The sequence below is a fragment of the Anser anser genome, assembly GCF_964211835.1.
Source record: "Anser anser genome assembly, chromosome: 10".
Lineage (NCBI taxonomy): Eukaryota > Metazoa > Chordata > Aves > Anseriformes > Anatidae > Anser > Anser anser.
In genome coordinates, this window is record NC_139730.1 from 4,630,548 (window position 1) to 4,646,924 (window position 16,377).

A 16,377-nucleotide genomic window follows, 5' to 3' on the forward strand; every position below is an offset into this window, starting at 1 on the left:
GGACTGGCTGCTGCCGGGGCCGTGGGCCGTGGTTTGCGCTCAGGCGAAGTGGCACCACCGTAAATGAATGGAGAGAGGGGCAGGGGATGGTAGAGAACCAAGCCTGGCCCATCCCCAAATGCCATCCTGCGTTAAATGAAAACATCCCAGGCCAAGGCTGATGTCGCTGACCTTCTGGCCAGGCTGTTCTCTCTCCTGCCTTTCTCCTCCCCTCCCAAAGCAAGGTTTTCTTGTGTATCCAGCAGCGTGGGTTGCAGGCAGAGGCGGGGATCCCCTTGAACTGTGAACTCTTACAGGCACAGGAATCCTCCCTAAATAGCCTTCAAGTTGTTCTCCCAACATGCCTGGATTGTAAATGTTTGCCAGCTCCACAGAAGGGCTGCCTGGCTGTGATCAAACAGAAGGCTTAATGATGGGAGATGTAAATGACTGCCGTGGTTGCTGGTCAAGGAGGATCAGCACAGCAGTGGGAGGTGGATTCACGTGGAGCTGCTCTGTGCTAGAGGCAGGGGTTGGAGTGGGGCAGGGGGATCCAGCTGCAATGCGCACCAAGGCTTTTGGGGGTGATGTATCGGCTCTTCTGAGCCCGGGGCACAAAATGTACCTGCATGGCTTCAGCAGAACTCTGAGCTCTGGCAGTATCTGGTGTGGCTTTGGAAAAGTTGCATTTGGTAAATAATTGGAAGCGTAAATTGTGTGCAGGAGTGAAGGATGGTGCTCTTGCCACTGCTGGGGCTTCCCTACCAGCTCCTGCAGTGCGTAGCCGAAGGATTACATCCTTTTCCCTCATGCCAGTACTCTCTGTTGTATGACACGTTTGATAGTGCAGTGTCGGGAAAAAAAATACATACCTGGCACCCATCCAAGAGCTATTTATAGTATGAGTTCCTAGAAGAAAGCGTGAAGACTTCAGAAAAGGAGGAACTGCCAAATGATCCTGTAGAGAGCAGCAAATTAACCCCTCCAACACCACCAGCTCCACATCCTAGTGAGAATCGGTACCACGTGGCTTCGTGAAGGAAACACCGCCAAGAATCAACGAGGACGGCTTAGGAGTCCTGCACGAAACCGCCACGTTTCAGGCAGCAGCCTTGCAGAAGGTGATGCAAGCTTTTTGTTCTTCTGACAAATCCTCTAGAAATAAAGCCTGAGGAAACAAAGACTACGTTCTCCCGTGACATCGGCATTGACGCTGGCAGTGTCATTGAAGATGACTCCACTAAGTGAGTAGCGATCTGTCCTTCTGACTTTTTCAGTCCTCAGATCTTGCTTGGTTTTGCCACATGCCTTAAATAAAGGCTCTGCTGAAGAATCAATACCCCTCTCGAATGACACCTGAAATAGTCACCAGTGGAGCTGTTAGACTGGCTGCCCCAATCAGGTGGATGCAATTTTTGCATCAAATATGGTTTCCCCTTTCACAAATCAGACAGCAGATGTTTCTCCAGGTTTGCCAGGAGCAGGTGGACAGAGATCTGCAGGGAAACTCAAACTTTATTTTGCACTCTGCCCGGCCTGCTATTGCACCAGGGTGACCTCGGCCTCTCCTGGGCTAAGGGAGGTCAGTACGTAATTGAGCATTAAACCCAAATGTGTGAAACAACAACAACAACAAAACCCCAACCCCAAACCAGATGTTACGTAAGTTCTGCACGGAGCAGAGTCCCGTCCAGTGCACCGTACTGCCTGCCTCCCCGCACAGCTCTGTAAACACCACTTACGCTGCATGTTTATACAACCCATACTGCTCCTTGCAATACCTTCCCTTGTTCCACCCGCCCGACTAGTTGGAACAGGCACTAAATTGTTTTTTTTGTGTTGCTTGCTTACTTTATACACCTGCAATTTCCTGCTTTGTATGTCCAGAGATGTTTTGTAGCCTTTAATTCAATACTATTCATAGATTTTACTGAGTATTAGTTAACTTCACAAAACACCTTAATAGACAGTGTCTTCTTAATTATATATGGCAAAACCTAGAGAAACAAAGGAAAATTGACCCAATTTGTCCTAGCTGGTTTCCAGAAAGCCCTCAAGGTGGCTGAGTATCACTTTCCCTCTCTGTTGTGTTTCACGCACGTCCCAGCTCCTGTGGGTGCAGATCACACCTCCAGTTCCTAACTGCTTGCAGAAGGCTGCTCCTTCTCCCTCCAGCAGCGAGCCAAAAAGCAAGATTTTGCTTATTGTAGACAGAAAGAGAAAGTTTGAGTATTTCTTCAAGTCATCTGAAACAAAAACTTTCTGTCCTGTTCAACTTGTAACGCTATTGTGTTAGAAATGACCAAGAAGCATTTTCCGTAGCCGCACAGCTACGTCATGGCTCAGTGACCTGTACGGGTCAACGTGTTTCCTGTACGCGAGAGCTGCCCCAGTCACTCAGATCCGTGCTGTTTTCAGGGAATCCATCAGGTGTTGGCGGGCGCATTGGTGAGGTGTGAGATACGGCCCTGCTTCGTGTAGTCGGAGTGTGTTTGAATATCGGCTACGCCATACCCTGGACGCAGCGGTAACTAACAGAGCATCCCTGCTTCAGGCCCCGGTGGACAAGCATCCGCATGGCAACTGTGAGTCTTGTCAGCAGCAAGAGATTAAGGAATTAATTGGCAGGGTTAATCTTCATGTCAGGGCTGGAAATGAATTGTTAATTTGTTTAGAGGAGCGTAAAGTCCTGTCCCAGCGATGGCAGGTGGGATCGCTTGAGAAAAAGCCTGCAAAGTTGCCCTTCCTGGGGGCCTCTCTGTTTACCACCTTGTGCCAACAGACGTCCCGAATCTTCGCCCCTGCCGTGCTCGCCTCCTTGCAGCCAACAGCACAGCGATGGGAGAGGAACCGCAGGGCTGGCTGCACCTTGGCAGGGCCCTTTTGAGGTATGGCTTCTCATCCTGACCTTGCTCCTGTGTGCTGAGCAGGTCTGATCGCTGAATTGCAGGTAATGGATCAGGCCAACCTGCTCTAGGATCTCAGAGTGAGGGGCAGATATCATGATACCAAATGCCACTGCTGGGGCAAGTGGTACCCCTTGGACACAGCGTGCAAGACTTCGTATGTCTGTGTGGATACTAAAGCCTCTCCGACACTTGTTTCCTCCCCCAGGATGCTGTAGTGTGAGACTGTCAGATCAGCAGATGCTTTTCCCTTTCTGCTCTCGTTTACCACTCAAGACCACAGACTATTTTCTGTTTTAGTATCTTTCTTATCTGTTTAGGCTAATGCATTGGTCATATCATATTAAGATATATGATAAAAGCACTTCAGGGTTTAAATTATTTAAATGAAAATTTAACTTTTTGTCAGTTGTGATCTCTTTTGTGCATTGATTAATTTAATTAGTTCAGCAGTAAGAATCACTTTCTTCTCACGCTGTGGTCTGACCCGTTGTGACTGACACAACCTGATTCGAGACGTGACATCAAATAGGACCGGCCTATACATAGCCCTGGGCTCTTTCTGGGTGTGCAACAATCCTGTTTAAGACCTTGCAGTCAAAATTATTATTATTATTATTGGCTTGACTATTCTTCAATTCCCACCGACAGCTCTTATATCTGTTCTTTCATTTTCCCTGAACCAGGGCTGAAGAGGTGTGTGTTCGTGTTTCCCCGAAGCTGAGGTCCCGCTGTTCACGACGTACAGGCACCGCAAGTTCTGACTGGAAGATGCCTACGACAGAAGGTCAGGTTGTGAATAGTGTTATATCTGATAAGTTGGTTTGTGAGAAGTCTCTGTTTATGCAAGATGTGCTCCTCATTTTTTCAAAAGGCCTTTGTGTGTGTAGTTAAGTATTGCACATCAGGGTACCGAAATGCAGGTACACCCACCTTCTGTTCTCTCTGGAAGTCAGTGTCAAGCATCTCTCTGTGTGCCCAATATCTGGTTTATCGGGAAACTGATGCTGTTCCAAGGCACTGTAAAACAACAGAGAGCTTTTTATAGCCAAAACTATTTGGCTGGGTTTAGCCTACGTGTCTGCATCCTGTCTGAGCACATTGTGTGTCACCATGTCTGATACCAAGTCTTGCCAGTAAAACTCCAGGCCCCAGGGGAGATTGGCTGTTTTTGGTGTTCAGGTGAAATCCCCTCCCAGAGGACTGCTCACTGCTTCACCAGTGTCCTCTGCCTGACACTGACAGCTTCTCCTTCCCATTCCTCCCCACTCACCCAGTTTCCATCCCACAGCCTCACAACGGACAGCTGCTTACCAGTTTAAACTCTGTCCCCCTTCTATTTATACGACTAGAAATGCCCTTATGCTGCTCTCCCCATCTCTGTGAGCGTACAGAGGCTTGCAGCTGAAACTTGCATTACAAGCAAAGTGCCAGTGAGCAGTTTTGCTGGAGATGGGAGTAGGGGAAAGGTGTCCATTAGAAGGCTGGGGTGCTGAATACAGCTAAAAGCAAAGCAGAAAGGCTGGTTCAGTGCTTGGGTGATGCTTTGTATTAGGCTGTAACATTTGCTGAGTGGTAAATACCTAAAAATCTGCCTTACATGACGCTTACTTAGGCATCCAACCCTTAATCTGACCACAGTTGTTACTTGAAACCACAAATAACAAAAAAACAACTGTCATTAATTGACAGAGCAAATATCACGTGCATTTGTATGAAATCATTTGGGGCTTGTCTGCGTGCATCAGATGATTTGAGGAAATCTAGTTGTAGGTGTCTGTCAAGCACCAGCACTTGCTCCTACTTTCACCTTGCATTTCATGTTCTCCTCACCCTACAGGCAGCCAGATGGTTGGTTGTAAGCCAAAACTAAGAAGGATTTCCTCTTTTCTTTTGAAGGGATGGGTGCTCAGAGATTTATCAGTAATACAGTTGTACTTAATCAGATAGAGTCTGTCCTGTGTAACTAAGACAACCCACAGCACATTGCTGGCATAAGCAGCTACTCTAGTGAAGTCCCACTTGAATTACCATTTTGCATTCCATGTCAAACTGCTTTCCATTTTTTGACTTACTTTTGGTCAGTTGTCTTAAAATGCCAGTAATGAAATGATGCTGCAGTACAACTTTTGTGTAATATCATTTTGTATTAATCATGAGTAAAAATGACGAACACTACATAATTTAGAGCAAGACTGTCATCCCATCTATGCTACATATGTGTAAAATTTGAGTATTAGAAGCAAATGACCAGGCTCATCGCAGACCTAATTAGTTCTTTAGAGAATCTACTTTACACAGTAGCCTGTACTATCCCTATTGATGTTAAGATATTATATAATCAGCTTTAGGAAAATGCAGCAGTCTGAAAGGCTCTTTTTAGGTCCCTGTGCTCATTCACTGCCTCCAAAGAGGGCACTGAAAAGCAGCCGAATTTTACTGTAAAGTAGGCATTTTCTGCTTATTTGGGTGGGAAAGTCATAGGGCAATTGATTATCTTCAAATCAACTTTGGCTGGCAGCTGTGCTCTCCCCAGACTTCTTAATTGAGATCTGTAATACAGACTTAACAGGAGGAGCTAGATGTTCTCTTCGGATGTTCAAATTGGACGGTGAAGTAATGGAACATGCTATTTTAAGAGTTTGGAATATGCCCCAGTTCGGGAGTTAAGTGAGCTCTCTTACTCTGTATGTGAAGTATGCGTTTCCATTCAAATATCAGAAGTGCCTGAGCTGCAAGCACAAGCCTGCAGCATCTCCTCTACCCTTGTATGGAAGAGCACATCATTAACTAACTACCTGTTTAAGCACTAACCCTTTTAATAGACAATTACAGCGTGTCAAGGGAAATAGTCCCCTATAAAACTTAGCAGTGGATGAAGTAGAATTGCTACTGTGAACTTAGTGCTATGTTATGTTTGGTCTGGTGACCCTGAATATCATCTTCCCCTAGAATTTTGAAGGTTTGAAGGAGTGGTTCGTTGTCTTCCCTCAGAAGTAGAAATAGGACGAGAATTGTTTTGTTGTTCAAACCCTTGGGAAGCAGGAACCCGTCAGTGATTTCATCATCTCATTTATGGCTTAGGTGTACTATACATCAGATCAGTATCATTCAACGCAATTTGTCATCTTGTTTCCCCATGATAGGAGCTACTCGTTTAGTCAGTACTCTGGTTATGCACTACCACACTCAAGTTTTTTGTTTTGAAGATCCCCAAACTCACTGAGTAAACAATTTTCTCCAAAAGGAAACACAAACTATGTAGTAATAATATGAGTTTTTCCTTTCAAAAACACCCCAAACACTTACATCATGCATCCTGCATAATTAAGGGTAAGATATACACTATTAGTCTTGTATTATTGCATAATAGCTATGAGAGCAGGCCATGTTTGAAAAGTTTGTTCCAGTTGCTGTTTGGTAAAGCAGTGACAGATGAAGGCAAAGTTTCTGGCTCAGAGAAGTAGGAGACCTACAGGTGTTCAAAGTTAGCAGAATAGAGGTAGTTCCAGACAGCACAGCTATTTGTCTTACAGACACTGAAACCACACCAAACAGCACTATGCAGGTTTTACACTTTTATTAACAAAAAAGAGCCCACAGGGCTCATACATTAGTACAAAATACAATCATGTTCCCATATGTTAAAGTTTAACAGCATTTTTTTCTTTTGTCTCTTTTCAACTGTTTCACAGTTAAGTTATCAAAACAACCCCCCTGCATATTGAACTTATTGTTGTGCAAACAGTATTTAAAGGACCAGTTTCTGCACTAAGCCAAGTGTCAGAGAGCAGAATTTGATCTTGTTTTCAACCCCCCTTTGAAGGACTGTGTGTGCTTCCTCAGAAACACAGTTTTTTTATTTTTTTGCAGCAAACAATCTAAGGCCACAGTTTATCTGCAAATAATGAAAAACAATTCAAAGAAAAAAAAAGCACATCTTTACCCTTCATGCTTTTGTTTGCTTGACCATGTTTATACCAAACAACTAGCCAGGTAGCACACATCACCTATCAGGTATTAAAGTCAAAAAAAAGCACCTAATTTTCCTTAAGCTAGTATTTTGAATTGTTAACATGCAAATTAATACACAGCCATAGTGTTTTTCAAGTAGCCATAATGGTATCTGTTTAAGGACATTATGCTAGTTCCCTTTCCCAGGTGATGTAAATCCTGCATTGATTATATGGACTTGCCATCACTTAAATAAAAAGGCCTAAGGAGCTACATCTTGAGACTTAAGTGGAGAAATACTCATTTTTATAATGTCCTTTATAAAACATGCACTCAACTTTTGGTTAAAGCTGCATTTGCTATAGATGACAATACTTAAATTTGCAAATGAAAAAAAGTAACTGCAGTTTAGAAATGTGAATCTCCATCAGCATGTCTTTTACACTGATGTAAAAGTGACTTGAGGTGAAGTGCTAGAAATTAAACAATGTAAGGAAGTCATACCAAAAGAAGACTAAAAATATATATCCATATATGCCTGTAGAAAAAATCCCTGCTTCTTGAATGAAGACAGATTTCATAAAAAAAGCATTCAAACTTTTAAAAACTGCAGTTATGGATGAAATGAAGGAAACTATTACTGTTCTCGTAGTTATCTGAAAGTATAATGTTTTAACCACGTGAAGCACTGGGTTTTAACCCCAAACCTTTCTGTAAGACACATGGAGTAATTCTAACAGTTCAAGATCCCCTGTTGTATAAAGACTTGACTGTAAACATGCATATTAAGAATGCTGTGTTTCTGCTCCTTTAAGTGATCTGTTCGTGGCGGGTTACTTATTCCAACTGATGCTTGGCAGGAAGCAAACATTCTACTTTAAATGAAGGCAGCAAAGGGCCAAGTAAAATCATGTGCCTTCATTCTTAGCAGCAACAAACTCACTGTTCTAAGTGACCTGAGGAAGAAAACATTAGAATATTGCACCAAAACAAAATTAAACAGCATAAACAAACAAGGAAACACAAAAAACAATATGGATAGCAAATGACCAGTGCAGCCCCTGACAATAGATCCATAGACAAAAATGCAGGAGTAATGAGAAGCGTTGTGCCATTATCAGAGGATTTTGTTCCCCTGATGTCTGCTTCCACTTCAGTTACAAGCTGTATCTATTCTGGGTATATTTATGCTTCTCCCTATGCCTCCAATCTCATTCACTAACCACAGAAACCATTTAGGGTCCCTTTTAGAATCTTGAAGTATGTTGAAGCTTTAACAAGACTTTTTTTTTTCTTGAGTCTCAGCTCTGAAAATAAGTGAATTTCCAAAACAGAGGTAGGTTTATAAAGGCTTCTGAATAAATTAAGTGTTGTCCATTTTGCTTAGTACACCTGTTGGCAGAAGGATCTTCCCTTGCCATGCTTCCCCTTATCATGCCATCCATAGACGCAAGACGCAGAAAAAGAACTACACAGTAGAAGAGGCCAGAATAATTCCCTTAAGAAACCCCTTGAAAGAGAGCATAGTGCATAAGCTTGTATCAAAGTTCAGTTTTCTTTTTACAGATTTGTATCTTTCATTCAGTAAATGGTTGCCTTCTTAATATTGCGTAACAGTTATTCTGTCATCCATGATATCTTTAGAATCAGTATAAATGATGAAAAAATTAACACTTGACAGTTAAAAGGGCAGGCTCTCATGAAACAAAGTTAAGCTAAAGTGAAGATTTTGCTCCACATTTTAGTAGCGTTCCGTTCTTGGATGCAGATAGTGTGAAGCTGAAGCCCCTTGAGCTCTGGGCAATCCTGGGCAATCTTTTGGAAATATTTTCTTACCCTACGTTCTGTTCTACTACAAAGTTCTGAACATCATTACTTGAATTCTTCCAGAGTGACAAAGTATTAATTCTCTTTCTCTTCAGAAGATCCTTACATTTCCACTGTGCACTTTACGCAGTACATTCACTTTTTAGAACACATTCAGTATTTTCCAGTACTTCTCATGTACCCCAATCATAATTGCTCCTACAACATCCTTTGTGCAGACTAATCCAGAAGATTCTCCTCCATCACCAAACGTGCTCATACCTCCGTCTCCATTTTCTTTTGCCTTTTTTGTACACAAACTTCAGTCTTGAGGAAGAAAACTGTCTCCTTTTTAGTTGCACTGTCAGCTGAAGCAGCAGAAAGGTAAGACATTCATCACAAATCCTCTTCAAAGCATGAATGAAACAGGCTGAACTTCTTCTACATCAGTTGGATGTGGATCAACCTACAGAGAGAATGTCAACAATTACTGCCTATAATTCTTGCACTTTGGAACATCTTTTTTTGGCCATCTGACAGTAAACACACTTAAGATTCAGCAGGGGCTTTTCAAAAAGCTTTTTTTTTGAAACCTTTTTGTTGTTTATTTTTTTACCTCTGAATAAAGAGGTGGAGGCTGAAACCGGAACTCTTGTATGTAAGCAAACACAGGACAACACAACTGTTCCTCACAGTCGATTGGTGGTGGATAAGCAGGAACATGTCTGGAAAACTCTTCCTCAGACACTACATCAGCATAATTTGGTGGTGCTGAAACACAAGAGATACTACTGTCAAATTTGGAAGTATTCACTCACAGCCAGACAGTATATGCATTACAGTTTCCAAGAGCACAAGGTCCTGTTTATTAAACACTGTACAGCGTCAAATTGTATGAAGTGCACTATATTCATAAATATTCTATCTAGAACTTTCTTTTTAGTAAGCATAAGTGATTCTGCAGACATACTACAGATGCGTTTAGGGCTACTCCAGCAACAAACCTATATTGTATCAAGATACACTCATTAAGTAACTTTAAGGTGCCTACTGCCAACGTAGAATTCTCACAATCAGAGGTTAGTTATTTCAAGATTCAGTTGCAAGTCAGATAGAGGTGGAGGCTTAGGGAAGGCTGGAGCAGGGTATCCTTACCAATACTTGTGGATTTTGAGTTAGATTTGTGTGCCTCACTTCTCCTGAGTCATACTTTAACTATCTACATCCTTTATTGATCTAGTCCTTGAACTGCCACTGCTATCTTTCTGTTGTAAACAGTACTATGTTGTCTTATGTAAAGTTCAATACATGTTACCTTCAGGGTGTTCTGGTAGGGTTAACGCCAGCCAACTCATATCCACGCTAAACTGGCTGGTAATGCTGGAGTTTCTGCTTGAAAAGCTAATACATGGAATAGTGCCAATCACTAGAGGCATTTCAATCATCAATTTCTTAGCACCAGGAATATGAATGTACACCTGTGTGACAACAGAAAACAGAAGAGAAAGAGACAGCATTAGACCACATTGATGCTCCTGGAAGCTACAATTCTGCCAATGCATCAGGTTGTTTAAAAATTAGGAGTTTCCTCATCACAGGTATGTTTAGCGAATACTCTGACAGCTTTAGTTATTTTTTTGGCCATTTCCTTCTTTCTACACCTTGTCTAGGTGACATTAGGAAAAGTACTAAACATGTTCACAAAAGTAATTTTGCATTTGACTTTCAGTCCTACCTTCCCACTTCTGATGAGAATGACCAGAAGATCCCACTCAGTTTGAAATACTTTCCCCGTAATACCCTCTGCAGGCACAGAACTAGAAAATGTTTGAGGAAGCAGCAGCTTATTTTCCCCATCATTCCTATCCTTCAATTTCAGAGTCTCCTCAGTATCTTCAGTCTCTCTCCCGTATATGATATTTATTGGTATTTATTGTCATTCCCAAATTCAAAATGTAAAAGCTGCTCAGTAAGAAAGTTCTTCTACTCCCAAATTAATTTAGTATTCAAGAGTTACACAGGAGTTACATATTTGTAATGAAAATGCATACTTACAGCTAATGAATATTCTACTCGAATAATACAGCAGTCAAGGATAGAGGGGGACACAGGTGGGATTTTCAGAGTTTTCCCATTCCAGGTATCTGTACTCCCCGAGGCAATATGGTTTCCTCGCACATTGGCAACCATCTGACGGAAACTTTTTGTCTTCCCGCTGGCCAGGTAAGTTTGTGTTTGGAAAATGGCAGCTTTAGGAACAATCAAGCGGGAAGAGCAATTCTCAATTTCTGCATAGATTGGTATGGCTTCCCCTTAAAAACAAAAAAATCAATAAATAATTGGTATTTACCAGCTTTTCTTTGGGAATATCAAAGCATGTTATGCAGCACGTACATCATCCGCAATGTTATGAGAACAATACTTGTTAGTTTCCTCAAGCTAGTTTCTTTGCAGAGTGGTATTCAGGCAGAATTATAGCCACCTACTACATTTTATGTATAAACAATGATTCATTCATTTTGAAACATTAAGCATAACATGAACAAGCTATAAAAGCTTTATTTGCAAATTACGCACCAGTCTTCCTTTTATGTAGTGCTAACTCAATTCCAGAATATTTCATTTCCTCAATCTATCTGATGTTATCAAGATGCCAAAGAAGCTGCTAAAGCTCATTCTTACAGAAGTGTAAACCTACACAAATGGGACATTAAAAATAAACTATATCCCCAATTACAATTTTATCCCCACTAAAAGCATCTTGTTCTTCACATTCAGATGTACATGGCTTTTCCACGAGATTACTGTCTAACAGGACTTCCTTTCTCTTTATATTCATGAGGGGGGAGCGAGGGGTGGGCTTAGACAATTTTTCTTAGACGAATTCATATAGATCTTTATTACCTCCTTAGCACAGCTATTCTTTCAACTATAAAGTGTTGGCTTTACAGAGATGAAAAATCCTATTAGATGTTTAATATTCACATCTTGAAGGGTGAAGACAACTCCTCTTACCATTACAGTATCCCTTCCTCTCAATTTTGGCACTCAGAGACACTGGCCCAGAGGTGAAAAACCAACAACCAACCATCTTCTCCTGACTTCTTAGAACAGGTGTCTATAAAATAGAGGAGTTGTTTTTTTTTCATTTTATGGCATAAAGTTATCAATCACTTGCAGTTTAATATTAATGCACATCAATTATTGAAATTAATTCTGAAATCCACTTGGATTTGATAAACTTTGTACTATGCAATGGAACTGGCATTTTGCCACCATGTAAAATGGAAACAAATTTTAGCTATTTGAACACACGACTGTTTTTAAATGGCAGCCAGGATTCAAGATACTTAAAATCATTTACTGGGCACTGCCCCCAGTTGCTATAATCATGATGTCTCAAATTTGTGTAGTTTTGCACTTTTTTGGTGGTAGTCTGGTAATCCACGAAAACAGACACTGCTCACTAGATGACCCATTGCCCTCTCCTATGCAATAACCCGTGGTCAACTCAACGCTGTCCTTGCAGTAACTACATACGCTGCCTTCACACTCGTAACGTGTTGCTGAATATAAGGACTACAATCTGCTTACAAATGTCACTGCCAAAACACTTCCGTAAGTTCTAGATCAAGAGAGATTAAAATGTGAGCCAATAAAGAGGAAAAAAGAGTGCTCAAAACATCTAACTACGCTCACATCATGATGAAATGTTAAAATTATCCTAGCATTTTAAATAAAATAGAAATTACTTATTCATATTTAAATGAATAACCATTTAGATCCAGTTGCTATCATGAAAGTGCAAGGTATAATTTTATATTATTTTCATAATATGGGTTGAGATAAAAGAATCCAGCTCATTAGCTTCTATCTAGCCTATTTTCTCATTACTTAATGCCCGATCTTTCTTATTACTCTACAGTATTTCCAGTGATTATTAGAAGCTCAATGGTTTAATGTGGCCAAATCTGTCATAAGGAAATAACTGAAAAGATCTCCGAAGCAGCTGCGTGCACACACTTAATGTTAGAAAACGACATGCAAAATGGAAGGATACGTAACATAATGGCCAGAGCATAAATGACAGGCTGGGCATGATTAATACTCTTCTATAATTACTGTTCCTCAACCTACTATTATTGACGAGTTTAGGACACTGCAGCCCTATGAATGTAGTGGCTCTGGTAAGAGTAACTACTTCATGCTCATGCATTATTATTATTAAGCCTTATTTATGCATTTGAAGCCTGCATAACTTTTTGGCAAGAGCACCTAAGCCATCAGGGTTGTAATCAATGGTATTAAAAAAAAAAAGCCACTCTGTTTGCTATTCACACAACCTAAGATCATCTATTTATAGAGAAAAGCTTAGGGAGCTTATATGCTTTCAGAAGTCAGAAAATGACACTCCAGAATAACATGAAAATGGCTAGATGGCTGGATGGTAACTGTTCATTTTTAAATTAATTTTAATTTTTGCAGGTGGCCTTAAGGTAGGAAGGGGGAGTGGAGGACCTTCTTACCAATAAAGCTGGTGAGTTGACGTCGATATGGCTAATGACCTGAAGCTCTGTCTGTACACTTTGATCAGGTGCTGCAGGTCTTTCCAGAATTGCTTTCACATAGTACTGAATACTGCCATACTTCCCAGTGAAAGAGGTCACCAGAGGCCTGAAACAAGCAGTCATAAAACCATTACCATCAGTTTGTAACACAGTTGCAAAGACAAACAGTTCCTGTATATACAAGTGTTTACCAATTTACTTCTTGTACTTTTAAGGCTTTAGGGAAACTGTAACAAACAAGGCCAATCTACGTGGTGGTTGATTAAGACAAATATATAAAGCTGAACTATCGGTTTGATATTAAAAAACTTGAGCCAAATTACACAGAGTTCGTTTTCCACAACAAGCAGCGTCCAGCACAGTCCCTTCAGGTTGCATTATTTAACTTACTCTTGTGGGAGTTGAAAGCTGAAGGGAAATTCATGTCTTCCATCTAAAAGAACTAAGCTTTCCTCACCTGCAGAATAAAAACCAATAGTATATTTTAGTTATTCCATAAATAGAACAAAGCAGAGGCTTTTATAAATTATTTATGACTGAAAGCACCCAGATGCAAGGGACTAGAAGAAACTTTTTACTGATCCCAGTGGGTTCTGGATGGGAGCCCACATTTTATTTATTCTGTGGTGTGATTTCAATGAAAAAAAATCAAGGAAGCACTGAGACCTTGAGTTTCAGTTCAGGATGCTGGCCAATTTCTAATCCAAAATGGCTTCTGGAAAGCATTATGTTTCTTTTTCTTTTTAACAGGACTGTGATAAAGGAAGTGATTTAGGGAAGTGATTGTCCCTCTGTACTCGGCACTGGTGAGACCGCACTTTGAGTACTACGTTCAGTGCTCGTTGTGGGCACCCCACTACAAGGAAGATACTGGTTTGCTGGGACGCATTTGAGAAGAGCGGTGAAACTGGAGAAGGGACTAGAAAACAAGACATACGAGGAACGGCTGCTGGAACTGGGGCTGCTGAGTCTGAAGAGGAGGCTGAGGGGAGACTTCATCGCTCTCTACCTGTAACCCCCTGAACGGGAGGTTACAGCAAGGTGGGTGTTGGTCTCTTTTCTCAGAGAAAGAGTGATAGGATATGAGGAAATTGCCCCAAGTTGTGCCAGGATAGGTTTAGATTGGTTATCACAAAGAATTTCTTCAGAGAAAGGTTGGTCAGGCACCGAAATCAGCTGCCCAGGGAAGCGACAGAGTCGCCATCCCTAGCGGTATTTAAGAGAAGCACGGATTTGGCACCTAGGGAAATGGTTTAGCTGGGGACTTGGTTGTGCCACGTTGATGGCTGTACTTGATGATATTTAGGGTCTTTTCCAACCGAAATGATCCTATAATTCTATGACAGCAGCTGATCTACTTATTCAGTTAACAACTCAGCTACCTTCTGTACTAAAAAGCTGCAATTTAAGGCCAGCATTACTATTTTTATTACTAATATACATAATCATAATACATTTTTAGAGGGCCTACTGTAGTGGAGATTTAAGGCCTAATAGTTACTTTTCCTACAGATAGGCGTGAGAAGTATTTCACCATTACATGATGAAATACCGTTTTCCTTTAATTCTTCAGTACTGCCCTAATGCTGCAGCGTTTGCGTGATTGTTAAAGGTGTTCCTCTTAAGTCATTCCAAAAGCGAGCTGGCTGCTTGCAGAGTCTTTCACTGGTGACTTCAGGTGCTGCTTACAGCACATGAGGCACGCTTAGGTGCCTAAGGTAATTTGTGAAGAGCTAACCCCTGCGGGACACATTATGTAGGAGACCAACATAACAAACCAAGTGAAAACTGCAGGCTGTGTTTCTGGACCTGTTGCTCACGGTGCAGCAGTCATCAGAGAACGACTCGGGCTGGATGGGGCCTCCAAGCCCCCGCCATGGGCAGGGACACCACCCACTAGCTCAGGGCCTCACGTAACCTGCTGCCGACCACCTCCAGGGATGGGGCACCCACAGCTTCTCTGGGCAGCCTGTCCCAGCGCCTGACCACCCACAAAGCGAAGGATTTTCTCCTCACCTCTAACCTAAACCTCTCCCCTTTTACCTTAAAACCCCTCCCTCGCCCTGCCATCCCGCCTGCCCAAACCACCCTGCCCGAGCCTCAGGACTCGACCAAACCGGGCCGAGCCCTCTCCTCGCATACACTGCGGGCTGCGGCCGCCCCGGGGGCTGCTCCCCGCACCTCTGTGCCCCCCCCCAGCCGCCTCCCGGCCCCCCCAGGGGGCAAAGCTGCCCCCTCACCCCCTCTCCCGCCCCCCAATCCCCTCACCTCCGCGCGGCTCCCGCAGCAGGCTCTGCCGGACGTCCAGGTACCGCACCTCCGCCTCCCTTCGCGGCCCCACCGGCCCTGCCGCCGCCCCGCAGGCTCCCCCGGGGGCCGCTCCTCCTCCTCCTCCGCCGCCGCCCGCCGCCGCCGCCTCGCCCCACGCCACCCGGGCCCGGCCCGCGGCCTCCAGGCGCAGCCCGCGGAGCGCCAGCGGCCCCGCCAGCTCCAGCAGCACCCGGCCGCGCACCGTGTCCCCGCTGCAGTAGCCGCCGCCGCCCGGCCGCGCCTCGTCCTGCAGCACCAGGGCCAGCGCCCGCACCGCCCCGCCGCCGGGCCCGCAGCCGGCCGCCGCCATCTTGGCGCCCCGGCTCCCCCCCGGGCAGGCCGCGGCCGCCGCCGTCGGTGCCTTTAAAACCCGCCCGGCTCCGCCGGAGCCCGCAGCGCCGAGCCCCGCCCCTGCCGCCCGGCTCCGATTGGTCGCCCCGCGGCTCCCCGCCTCGCCGTTCGCTCGCCCCCCGCTTGGTTTCGGCGGAGGGGCGCGCGTCACGCGGCGTGATCGCCGCCCTCCAGCCAATGGGGTGGGGGGAGGAGGCGCGTGGACAGAGCGCCGATTGGCGGGGAGGCTGCAGGGCAGCGGAGGGGAGGCCAATGGCGGGGCGAGGCCGCCACGTGCGCGGCCCGTGGGTAAACAGGCGGGGAGGGGCCGGGACAGGCCGCGGGGAGGGGTGAGGGCGGGCGCGGGGAGGGGCCTCCTGGGCGGGGGGGGGGCCTCCTGGGCGGGGGGGGGGCTGGGTGAGGGGTGAGGGTTGGGGACTGGGGACAGGGGAATGGGGATAGGGGAATGGGGATAGGGGAATGGGGGTGGAGGCTGGAGATTGGGGGCCGGGGACAGAGGCTTG

General features: G+C 44.1%; 1 protein-coding gene and 1 long non-coding RNA gene across 2 annotated transcripts in view; one reads left to right on the plus strand and one right to left on the minus strand.

Moving 5' to 3' along the window:
* The first annotated feature begins 1,234 nt into the window (after positions 1-1,234).
* Positions 1,235-16,377, plus strand: part of LOC310904695 — a 56,915-nt gene continuing 41,772 nt past the window's right edge. Inside the window, exons 1-4 of the long non-coding RNA XR_014588551.1 lie at positions 1,235-2,564; positions 3,572-3,672; positions 13,131-13,182; positions 13,964-14,254. This is a non-coding gene — a long non-coding RNA (uncharacterized lncRNA). The remainder of the gene's footprint in view (positions 2,565-3,571; positions 3,673-13,130; positions 13,183-13,963; positions 14,255-16,377) is intronic.
* Positions 6,451-16,063, minus strand: ARRDC4 (arrestin domain containing 4). The gene is made up of 8 exons (XM_083849791.1): positions 15,482-16,063; positions 13,604-13,670; positions 13,172-13,319; positions 11,661-11,763; positions 10,701-10,957; positions 9,961-10,123; positions 9,262-9,416; positions 6,451-9,111 (listed from the first exon to the last, which is right to left on the minus strand). Exons 1-8 carry the CDS (start codon positions 15,831-15,833, stop codon positions 9,055-9,057), a joined length of 1,302 nt encoding a protein of 433 aa, XP_083705917.1. The 5' UTR covers positions 15,834-16,063; the 3' UTR covers positions 6,451-9,054.

Excerpts from the sequence above, each read along its gene's own strand:
- ARRDC4 (XM_083849791.1), bottom strand. The coding sequence starts at position 15,833 with ATGGCGGCGGCCGGCTGCGGGCCCGGCGGCGGGGCGGTGCGGGCGCTG. Across the intron at positions 13,671-15,481 it reads GCTGCGGGAGCCGCGCGGAG|GTGAGGAAAGCTTAGTTCTT; the intron begins GTGAGGGGATTG and ends TTTATTCTGCAG. Across the intron at positions 11,764-13,171 it reads TCAACTCACCAGCTTTATTG|ACACCTGTTCTAAGAAGTCA; the intron begins GTAAGAAGGTCC and ends TCTATTTTATAG.